This window comes from Podarcis bocagei (genome assembly GCF_964188305.1).
Source record: "Podarcis bocagei genome assembly, chromosome: 10".
Lineage (NCBI taxonomy): Eukaryota > Metazoa > Chordata > Lepidosauria > Squamata > Lacertidae > Podarcis > Podarcis bocagei.
This window is the reverse complement of record NC_138135.1, coordinates 30,187,218-30,199,319: the sequence shown is the minus strand read 5'-3', so window position 1 is coordinate 30,199,319 and position 12,102 is coordinate 30,187,218. Positions and strand designations below refer to the sequence as shown.

At 46.4% G+C, this 12,102-nt stretch overlaps 1 protein-coding gene across 1 annotated transcript; it reads right to left on the bottom strand.

Annotated features, from left to right (window-relative positions):
• Positions 1-959: 959 nt before the first annotated feature.
• Positions 960-11,637, bottom strand: HMOX1 (heme oxygenase 1). Its single transcript, XM_081211034.1, has 5 exons — positions 11,348-11,637; positions 10,168-10,288; positions 4,989-5,480; positions 3,079-3,187; positions 960-1,769 (listed from the first exon to the last, which is right to left on the bottom strand). Exons 1-5 carry the CDS (start codon positions 11,365-11,367, stop codon positions 1,642-1,644), a joined length of 870 nt encoding a protein of 289 aa, XP_081067160.1. The 5' UTR covers positions 11,368-11,637; the 3' UTR covers positions 960-1,641.
• Between the last annotated feature and the right edge of the window lie 465 nt (positions 11,638-12,102).

The following is a 12,102-nucleotide window of genomic DNA, read 5'->3' as shown; positions in this document are numbered from 1 at the left end:
AACCGGAGCATTTACTTCCGGGTTTTTGGTGTTCAGGAGCTGAAACATTCCAAAACGGAGGCTTTCAGGAGCAGAGGTTTTGACTGTATTGCAAATTACTAATCCTCCTTTACAGACATGAACCAGTATACACAATAGCCATTAACATTACATTTATGGTTACCAAACAAATTTATTGAATACAGGTGCTTGTGAAGCAACACATCACCCTGTTCCTAAACACTGGATGTCAATCCTAGCTTTCCAGGGATTTTACAAAGAACTAATTTCCAAATAATACCGATGGACTTAACAAACTACAAGTTAACCACAAATTGTCCCACAGACTATCAAGCAAACTTGTTTCTCCAAAATTTAGTTATGTTTCTAGCTGCTCTTGCCTTGTGACTTTGTAGTTTGATGAGTGCCTATGGTGTGGGTGGCTAAACAAACTATGGCTAATTAAGGGTGATGGGCTTGCATGTAATACCAAACTATCATTAAAACCAGCCAAGGTTCATAAATTAACAGCAAACCATGGATTCAGATCATGGTTTGCTGGCAGTAAACAAACCAGTGAAGCCACTGGGCACTTAATGCTAAGCCATGATTTAATAAACAATGGCTTAGTGTCACGTGCAAACTTGACCAGTGCTGAGCACACCGTGCCTGCGTTTTTTTTCCAAATAAGAAATTGTGGGTTTTTATTTTGTTTGTTACTATGTTAAATATTTTTGTGTTTTTATATTGTAAACTGCCCTGTGATCCTTGGGTGAAGGGCAGTATAGAAATAAAAGAAATAAAATAAACAAAAACAAAGATTCAACAGTTTTGTCTTTAGACACAAAGGTAAGTTAGTTTTAAGGCTGAGCGCTGATCAGCCCAATATCCTTTCAGCATCAGTTAATATAGTACACAGGAAAAGAAAAACGCTCTACTCACGATTTGCTAAAACATTAAAATCAGAAGGATACAGTTCATTCTACTCACAGGGAGGTTTAATGATTGAGCACATAATTTATAAAAGGCAAGTTACAGATGCAAGAGAATATATTCCTCCCCCCCAAAAAATACAGGACCGAGGTACAAATGCATTTCAAAAACAAACAACATTACATAAAACAGAAACATTATTACATAAAATCATAGTTTGAGCAATGCATTTTTGTCTCAGGATAAGGAGAAGAAAGCAACACAACATTGGACCAGCTTTGTGCCCATCAGATATTTTGGACTACAACTCCCATCATCCTCAGCCAGCATGTGGCAGCTAGGGCTGATGGGATTTGTAGTTCAAAATATCAGGGAAGGGGCATCAAGTTGCTGAAGTCTGCAGTAGACAGTACTATAACATAACACTAGGCAAAGTACCAGGAGCAACATTTATTCCTCAGTTGTCCCAGCTGGCAAGTTATCAGTCTTTATGGCTCCCTCTCGCATTTCAATATCTTTAGAAATGTTTGCTGCACCAGCATTTGATTTGACTTTCTAAAGTCTTTTAAGAGTCTTTTTGTGTCACTTGTCAAGTTAGTGATGTGAGAAGAGCTGAGCTTAGGTCGACCAAACTAGGCCATCTAAGGAGGCTTTCTTCCACAAGGAAAAGGACTGTTAGTTCAGGATGAGGCAGGTGCTGGTGAACGACATGGCTAAGGTTCCTTCTGCTCACATGGCATACAAGCCCACACCGACTGTTGTTGCCAAGAAGAAGATGGCGAGAGCCCAACGCAGGAGCGGCGTGCTTGGTAGCATCTGCTGATGCCTCATCTGCACACGGTCACTTTCCTTTGGACCTATATTAAGAGAATGGAAATTGGTCAGGTTGGGAGCTTCGTTTCTAGAACATTCAGCAATGCTCCAGCCACGCTGATGACATCATTGGGTGCAAGGCAGGTACACTGAGCAGAGCAGCCACCAAATAATATTACAGAGCGCTGATGCAGTTGAGCCAGCTGGGTGGACACAGCCTTGCAAGCGGGGGGTTACAGAAAGCAAAAGGGAGAGCCAGCATAGCGACTTTTCTGACTTTGCGTTTCAGAACTGTAAGGCTTACAGCCCTACATGTGCATCTATAGGCATAAATCTCATTCAGCAAGGTGGAATCTTATTTCATTTAAAGAACTGTGCTGTGCATTCTGCAGCACAGAAATCCTAGGGAGCTGGGCGGAAGGAGGGATTGTGAGAGAAGGAGAGACTTTTAAAATAACACTTTGGCCTCTTCAACTAACCAGGTGTCCTGGGGCCCTTAGGCGGCTGCACCCCCTGCCTCTTAGGAAGTTCATCATGGCAAAGGGGACATCCATCTGACCCCACCTGGTAGCCTATGGAGCCGCAGTTGCTTCAGTGCTTGTTTTCCTCTTCCTACCCCATTCCTTTTTCCTTTTATATCATGTATATTAGATTCTGAGGCTGTGAGCCTTTCTTATTTTTCAATATATATACAACACTGAAGCACCTCATAAGAATTTATTAATGATAACTGTAGGGTCCATACACATTTTCTAATGGAAAGTGGCTATGATAGGAATCATTCCTCTTTCCATTACAGTGGTTCCTCTGGTTAAGAACTTAATTCGTTCTGGAGGTCCGTTCTTAACCTGAAACTGTTCTTAACCTGAGGTACCACTTTAGCTAATGGGGCCTCCCACTGCCGCTGCGCGATTTCTGTTCTCATCCTGAAGCAAAGTTCTTAATCCAAGGTACTATTTCTGGGTTAGCGGAGTCTGTAACCTGAAGCGTCTATCCTCAAGAGTCTGTAACCTGAGGTACCACTGTATTTAGAAGATCCAAGGGGAAACGGAGCTAAAAGGAAGGGAGCTTGCCTTGGGAGCATAGTAGGCAGGGTCAGAAGCCAAGTTACTACTGCCTGTCATGGGCATCACAAATGGCTGCCCCTGATGGCGAGGCCCATGCCAGCACAAATATCTGTCTTGGGAAAGTGCTGTAGCTCACCTGATACCCTGGAGGGCTGCTGCCAGGCATTGTAATGGGAAGAACTAAGCTAAATGGATCAGTGTTCTGATAAGGCAGCTTCCTAGGATGATTGCTGCAATTGGTGCGGCTAGAAGATGAGGAATGGCTCAAATTAAGAAGTTATCTTACTGTGAGTTCTGTTGATTCCTCTTGTGTGGAGGTCTAGTTTTGGTTCCTCAAGGCGGAGGTTTTCTGTGGTTTGCCCTTGGCTTGTCAGTCTTTGCAACTCCTTGAACACCTGAGATAGATCACCGTTTCATTACTGAAAAGCACTTTATCCCTTTGTAGGATTTTGCAAACCACCACCACCACCACCACCCATCTTAATAAAGTCTGAAGGTCCTCCAGTCTTCCTCACTTGCTTTCATCTTTATATTGGAGCATGTGAACATCTACCTTTCATTATAAACCTGCTGAGAAACACCTATCAAATCTTCCAGTGCATATACTGTACAAAGGGTATGAATCCTGGTTCTTGCATACATGTGTGTCCATATCCCTATGTGAGTAAGTTGCAAATGAAGAAAGATGTAGGGACAGCACTAGTTGCATCAGCAAGGTAGGCTGTGTACACACCACACATTTCCCCTCTAGGATCCTGGGAACTGTAGTTTGTTAAGGGTGTAGTTAAGAATTGTAGCATTGTGAAGGGTAAACTGCAGTTCCTAAGATCCTCTGTGAAGGATGTTCTTTAAGTGGTTGGTGTGTGTGCAGCCAAACAAAAAGTGAGCTAGCTTTAGTTTAAACCCTCCAGACTGAAGAAAGTTTGATCTTAATGGGATTGGAACTTCTTAGTTCCTTCTGGAGAGGGAAAGAAATAATAAACCAGGCGTATGTAAAGGTAAAGGTAAAGGGACCCCTGACCATTAGGTCCAGTCGTGGCTGACTCTGGGGTTGTGGCGCTCATCTTGCTTTATTGGCCAATGGAGCTGGCATACAGCTTCTGGGTCATGTGGCCAGCATGACTAAGCCACTTCTGGCAAACCAGAGCAGCGCACAGAAACATCGTTTACCTTCCGGCTGGAGCGGTACCTATTTATCTACTTGCACTGGTATGCTTTCGAACTGCTAGGTTGGCAGGAGCTGGGACCGAGCAACGAGAGCTCACCTTGTCGCGGGGATTTGAACCACCAACCTTCTGATCGGCAAGTCCCAGGCTCTGTGGTTTAACCCACAGCGCCACCCGCGTTCCTGCGTATGTACTTAGTTTTTAAATGCTCGCTGACAAATGTTGATCCTGTTGTTGTTTAAAATTAATTTGGAGGTTGGAAGAGCCGGACTCAAGATACATCATAGCCTGTCAACAAACTCAAAGACCAATCAGGACAGACTTAAATAGCTGCTGCCTTTTAGAATTTTCAAAAGTACTGTGCCCACCACTTTTTGTCCCGGCAAACCTTCGTATAACCTGTGATCCTATGGATGTAAAAGTAACTTACAGCAACCATGTCTACTCAATTATCCTTAATTTAGTGGGGCTTACTTCCAAGTAAGTGGAGTTAGGATTTCTGCCTTACAGTTCAATCCTATCAATGTCTATTTAGATGTAAGTGACACTGATTTTAATGGGGCTAACTCCCAGGGAAGTTGATGTAGCCTGCAAAGAATGTTCCGAATTAACATTTTAAGACTGGAACAAGTATTAGGTATTTATGACACTGTTTCTGTTTGGATTTTTTCTAATAGACCAATACAGCTGCCTGCATTTTTTGTTCTCAGACTGGCTTCTACCATAACCCCATTACCAATATCATAATCATCTCCTATTTTTTTCTCTTTTTGTTCAACACTGAGGCTAAGGAAAAGCTGTACATAAGTCAAATGTTAGTTTATTGCTTTGTAATTGATCCTACTTAAAAAAAATGCCTTATTTCAATGACCCTGATTCACCTTACAAAAATAAATCTCTAATCAGAAGAAGCTCGGTCAGCTCTTAGAAATGTTCACCATCTCCTAAGAGTGTCAACAGAAATGTTATTGTGACTTTCAAGAGAGTTATGGGCCTCAAGGCAAGACTGTGTAGCTAGCTGATTACTCACTTCTATATTCAGCAGGAAAGATCTCTTGGCCTCCTCAAGTATTCTCTCCTCAGTAGCTGAGTCCATGGGGAGACTGTTCATCCGCGCTCGATACAGCTGCTTGAACTTGCTGATGTTGGTGACTCCAGGGAAGTTGAAGAACGACAGCCCTTCTCCAGTGCTGGGCAGATGAAACATTTTCTGGGCGATCTTCTTCAGAATCTGACCCCCGGACAAATCTCCCAAGTATCGCGTGTAAGCATGGGCCACCAAAAGCTCAGGTTCGTACTGGCCCACGTGGTGTAGCCTGTCCACGTATTTCTGAGTTGCCTCGTGACACTGGATCTCCTTCCTCCACGTGGGGCCATAGAAATACTCCAAGTCTTCCTCCAAAGCTGCCCTGCGATTGAGCTCATTTGGGAAATAAACAGGGGCATAGACTGGGTTGTCCTTATTCCGCTCAGACTCTTTCTCCAGGGCAACATAGACGTAGTAGAGAGAAGCCAGGTACAGCTGAAACAAAGGATGGAGAGGAGGGGAGAAGCTTAGCTGCAAAGTCTTCCTTTTGCCATAGAGTGGGGTAGGAGAGCTGAAAATAATGCCAATATATTTTGCATCTGGCAACCAATGTGCCCCTTTGGTTTCAGATAGTACATGGGTAGAAGAGTCTAAAAAGCCCAGGACACAAATTTTCACGGCCCTCTAGTGGCTATGGTGGCTCATTTACCAGAAGTCATGTTTGGATTTGGATTTGATATCCCGCCTTTCACTCCCTTTAAGGAGTCTCAAAGCGGCTAACATTCTCCTTTCCCTTCCTCCCCCACAACAAACACTCTGTGAGGTGAGTGGGGCTGAGAGACTTCAAAGAAGTGTGACTGGCCCAAGGTCACCCAGCAGCTGCATGGGGAGGAGCGGAGACGCAAACCCGGTTCCCCAGATTACGAGCCTACCGCTCTTAACCACTACACCACACTGGCTCTCATGTATTTAGCATTAACTCTGGAAGCATATACTAGATTCTGACCAAATTAAGCCTCCTGATGTATACTGTGCTCTGATGTATATTGTGCTCCAGGAGGCTTAGTTTGGTCAGAATCGAGTATACACTTCTATGCAGAGAACCTATTGTGTTCAATCCTTGGCACCTCAGACGTGAATTAGATGGGATGGCAGTAGTTCCATGTGCTTAAACATGGAGTGCAGGGCTGGCCATACCATCCAATCAGTGGCGTAGCGTGGGTTATCAGCACCCGGGGCAAGGCAAGTAATTTGCGCCCCCTAACCCCTAACCATGGTCATTAATACTGACGGCTCTACTCTGGGGCAAACGTCGTGGTGACTACTGCCCTCCGTGGTGTTGTTTTTGCAATTAAAGGACCCCTGCCTCAAATAAAGCATCTTGGGGATTGGGGACTGGGATTTGCCAAGGGAGCTGGAAATTGCAGTTCAGTGGCGGGTCAGGGGGAGAGGGTCCCTTCCGCGTCTGGGTGCCGCGGGCCCCTTTGCGCCAAGACGCGCGTCTTTGGGCGTCGCGGCGCAGCCTTCTCGGTCTCCCTCCCCGGCCCGGCTAGTCCCGACGCGGCTTCTTTCTGGCGCGGGGAGGGGGCTTCTTTCTGGCGTGGGGAGGGGGCGGCTCTGGGGCCAGTGCGTCGGCCGGCCTCCGGCGCGGGTGGGGGGGGCCGTCGGGGCGGGTGGGCGGTCTTGGCACGCAGGCACTAGAGCGCCGCCGATGGCGCGTTTGGCGGGCTGCGCGCGTCCAGACAGCGACCCGAGCCTGGGCGGCGTGGCGCTTGGTGCCGGAGCCTCCGCCCGCAGCGCCCCGTCGGGAGACCCGGCCGGAAGGAGCCTCGAGCCGGCTGTCGGACGCGGTTGAAGCAGCCAGGGCGGCATGGCAGGCGGCGTGCACCCCCTGCACCCCCCACGCTACGCCACTGCTCTCCGCCCCACCGCCAGGCTTCGGAGGAGGTCCGAGGACAGTGGGGTTCCTGCTTCCTCGAGGAGGGCCAGCCAAACGCGCCCCCCCCAAATGTTGTGCCCGGTGCGGCCGGCACTCCTGGCACCCCCCACGCTACGCCACTGCATCCAATGCTGGCTTTGCCTTAGCAGAAAACATTTCCATTTGCACAAGATGGGGCACCCAGTTTCCACTGATCTCTCTTAACTTTGGGTCGCAGTGGGTAGGGGGGAATGATAAAAACTAAGTTGTTGCTGCACTTGGATGCTGCCTGTAGGCTAAGGTTACCAGATTTTTTTCAATGAATCCAGGGACACTTTTCAATTTAATTGGATTTTGAATGGGGACTGATTTGTAAATCCAGGGACTGTCCCTGGGAAACAGGAACGTCTGGTAACCTTACTGTAGGCGTCTCATAGGCATCCAGTTGATCACTGTGAGAACAGGAAGCTGGACTAGTTGAGAAATAGATTGGTCAGATCTATTTGGGCTCTTCTTATGAGGGCCCCACCTTGTGCAGGTGAATTTTCCATCAGCAAAAAGCCACCACTGGATACAACACAGCAAATCTGTCAAATCCACCAGCACCTTCCTTTTATAGAAGCAATTGGACTTATTTCTACGTTGCTGCTTTACAAACTCTCTGGTAAAGTACTTTTTGTCCCTGTTGCAAATACAAAACGCACACACAACTAAATACATTTTAAACATTAACCAAGTTCCATGAAAGATTTGAGGTGCTTCCAGACTGTTGATATGTTGTGGGTTCAAACACATTCCAGTAAATTCAGATTGCACCATGACAGTCAATATGGAACAAAGCCCATTCTCTCTCTTCCCTCCTCCAAATCCGATAATTTTGCCACAAGGTAAGTGGTGGGAAGAAATGAACTGGAAATTCTGGAGTAATATTTGCATGATGCAAGGTCATCTAACGACTCCACAAATAGATGTTCACTGTAGCCAATATATAACCACCCCACAAACTTTGTGCAAACAATTCAAGATGAATGCTTGATGAACAGGTTGCCTGGAAGTGACCCTAGCCTAGCTAAACACAGTAAGCAAGGCAGTGCAGCAACACATTGGCCAACCATTAGAGGAAAGTATTTTGAGACCCACACTCAAAAGGTCTCTCACATGGAAGTTATGTTTCATAGCTGCATGATTCCCATTCATCTCAATAGTAACTGTGACTAATAACACATCCCTTCTACAGCTTCTTTTGACCTCAGTTCAGCATCTGTGCAGGCAAGGAGAATGCAAAGGACATGCACTGTGGGTGAGAAGCACTAGTTTAGCTGTCTGGACTGTCTGTCCCATTCTGGATCCCTGTACTCTATGTGATGATTATGGCACAGTTGGGCAAAAGAGCAGCACAATGGGATGCAGCCACGAGTATGAGCTGGGATAGCTCAGTCAGTAGAGCATGAGACTCTTAATCTCCAGGTCGTAAGTTCGAGCCCCACACTGGGCAAAAGATTCCTGCATTGCAGGGGGTTGGACTAGATAACTCTCACGGTCCCTTTCAACTCTACAATTCTATGATTCTAAGGTCAAATAGAGATGGTGCATCTGAGCCTGTTCACAACTGCCTTATGAACACACCCTAAATACCTTCACACAAAACTTCCCTTTAGTCAACCAGCAGTGCAGGCTATTATTGCACATCCCGGATGGCGACTGGGTAAAGCCCTTGAAGACCTGGATTTCCACACACCTGAGAAGCGGTCGCCTTCTAAGAGGCCCATTGTGAGCTTCCACAAAGTGATCAAGAGGAAAATTTGACACATGTCAAATGGTTTCTCTCTCTCTCTCATTCCACATTTGTGTGATCGCCTTCCCTTGACATGGATTTATATGACTGATTATCTTTCAGAACTTGATGGAGGGCCATAGCTTTGGGATAGAGGAATTGCCTTGTGGACAGGAAGTGCCAGATTCAATCCCTGCCATCTGCAAATAGAGCTGAGAGAGACTTCCCGTCTGAAACCATAGAGAACGACTGCCTGTCAATGTAAACAGTTCTGCGCTTGGTCTGGCCCAGTGTAAGGCACATCCCTATGTTCCTAAGCACCAAAATTGGTTGGGTTTTCATGGTTGAGATCAGTATCTTCTGCTTCAATACCTCTCTCTCTCTCTCTCTCTCTCTCTCTCTCTCTCTCTCTCTCTGTATAATTTCAGAAAGCAATGGATTGTTGAACCAACTCTTTATGACCTGCCATCTTTATGCTCTCCTTGCCCACTGCATTGGTCTGTTGTAAGAGAAACCAGCCAATCGACAAAGAACGGAAATCTCATGGCAATTATAACTGTGTTTTTGCTGGGTAATGTATAAGTCACCTCTCCAGAATTTCACCATGGCTGCTGCTACCTCCTGCCCCCCCCCCCCGGCTTTGCTCAATCTGTGTTTGTGCTTCGTGCCACCTCATTTGGGACTTACGCCTAATAATTACCTCTAACTGGTTATACTAGAAGGTTCAGCTCATTAGCATTTGTTTAATAAGCTAGTTCCAGTAGTTCAGATGGGCACACTTGGAAGGCAGATTTTGCTCAAGTTCCGAAATGAACCCAGAAAATTATGCCCTTGCCTGCGGCGTGAAACAGAATGAAAATACAGCAGTTCAGCAATACACGCCCAGGAAATGAAAAAAGTGCAGTTTCTGTGAGGTCAGAGAAGGGCTAGGAAATCTTTCTGTCAAGAGCTACAATCCCTTGGGAGTGATCTGTCAGGGCTCACACTGTTGCAGTGGGGAAAGCTGTAGTGAGTGGGGGCTAGAGCAAAAAGTGGGATGGACAGCCAATCTTCTCTCTTTTTGTCACCCCTTTTCTCTCTCAGTGTGCCCCCCTCTTCTGTTCTCTTTCTGCCCCTCCTCTTCTCCCTCTCCCCTCTTTCCCCCCACTTCCTTCCCCTGCCCCAGTGGACTGCTAAGGGAAATTCAGATTGCTCTTGCCATGGCAGAGGTCTGAAGGGATCATTTGCTGGTGGTTTCTGTTCCTCTTTCTCCTCCTCCCCCTCTTCCTTCCATTGCTTTCTCTAGACCAGTGTTGGACTACAACTCCCATCATCCCTGAGCTCTGGCCTTGCTAGCTAGGGATGATGGGAGTTGTAGTTCAGCAAGTCACTGATTGACAGATTTCATAAAATGTATATCCCACTTGATTGTAAAACAAAACTCTTCAAGGTGTTTAAAGTCTTCCCCGCCCCCCACCCCCCGCTCTGGAATAAAAACTCAGGCACAGTACCTTGAATTCATGAAGTGACATCGTCCCCTTCTGGAACCGCATCATGAAATCTGTGGTCTCTGCCTGCTCATGCACCTCTTTGGTGCTTTCTTTCAGGGCTTCTGACAGGTCCTGAGACATTCTGGTGGGAGAGGGGGGGGGGAATTCAGTGTTAACTTAAGCATCTTACATACCAGCACTTTTGCACAGAAGTAAACTGGCAGTCTGTGGCAAAGCAGGATAAATTAACATCCTGACAAGAAAATGGACCCCTTTGTTCTTCAGCAAGGGGCTGCATACGCACCATATAATTAAAGCACATTTCCCCCCTCCAAGAATCCTGGGAACTGTAGTTTACCCACCACAGAACTACACTTCCCAACATCTATAACAAGCTACGGTTCCGAGGATTCTTGGGAGCGGAGCTATTCTGAATGTTTGGTGCCTATGCAACTAGAAATATGCAATTCAGATACCACCCCCCAAAAGTGGCATGCCTCTGAACAACAAAGTCTTTAACAAATAAGAAATGTATATTGATATAATAAGCTTTCATGAGTAGTCTAATTCTTCATACACATTAAACGTTAGCCTCAGTTGTCAGTTGTTACATGCATGCAGGCGTCAAGAGAAACAGTGATGCCATTTAACACTAAAAGTACAAATGCAAAAGTACTCTATTCGTGAGATTTCTTCTGCTCTTCACCACACGGTCCCAGTTTGAAAAATAAAATGAAGCCATTCCACAGCAAAATCAAAATATCTGACAACAGAGGTAGGTCCCACAAAATGACATACATTTCAAACACACTGCTCCACAGAGAATCCTGGGAGCTATAGTTTGTTGCTTGGGAACTGTAGTTCTGTACAGATTCCCGAGATTCCTCGGGAAAAATAATGTGTGTAAGATGTACAGTGTATATGCAACCAGACGCCAAGGTAAAGCGGTGCATCCTCAGCATGTGATGGAAGCCATACCAATGAAGGTGCCAGACGGCACACATCTGGGTGAGAAGGGCGTCCAACAGTGCTGGGTGCTGCCACAGAGAATGCCCTCTCCTGGGCAACACACACACCGCACTTCCGAGGATGCTGGACCTACCAAGAGCCTCCCTCCCTTCCTCCCTGCTAATCGTAACACCTGAGAGAGTCTGTGTAAATTCCTTCGAAGGGTTGTCTCCAGCCCAGGATTGCCACTCACCTTTCAGAGCGCTGTGCCATTCTCCTCGCTTTGTTATCCTACGGCCGCTCTCTTTCTTTCCTTCCTCTTCACTCTCGGCTCCTTGCTCCCTTTCTCTCCAGAGTTTGAGAAGCTACTGAGTTAGGCATCTGGTCTCCCCGCATCTTTCTTTATACTTTTGCTCCGAGGTCACGTGCTCAGCCCGGGGAACATCTGACCTCACTGTACACTTCTCTTTCACTACGCACATGCACGCGCACATACTCCCCTCGATGAGGAAGCTGAACCCGTCCCTCTTCTTCCTCCTCTGGGAAAGGGAGGGAGGAGGGAGAGTCAGCTGACGCAGCTTGACAACTAAGCACAACAACAGGATGTCAAGTGAGAGACATCTCTCTCAAGAATCCTGGGCATTTTGCCCAGGCTGGTTTTAACTCCTTGTCTTCCATCTAAGTCAGGTTAACCTGGAATATTCTCAAGTATGGAATACTAGTACAAGGACTCGTGAATATCTGCCACTGCTTTCATGCAAACACTGGGGAGAAACAGCTTTTCGGTGCATTAAGTATTTTTTTTTAATCAATATGATGATTCATTTATTAATTGTGTTCCCCACCCTTCAGAACTATAGCTCAGTAGCAGAGCATCTGCCTTGGAGCCTCAGGTTCAGTCCCTGGCATCTCTGGGTACAGCTGGGAATGCCCCCCCCCCAAAAAAAACCCTGAAGCATCAGGAAATGCCATGTTCTTTGTTCCAGCACACAATGAGATCCTCAGTTT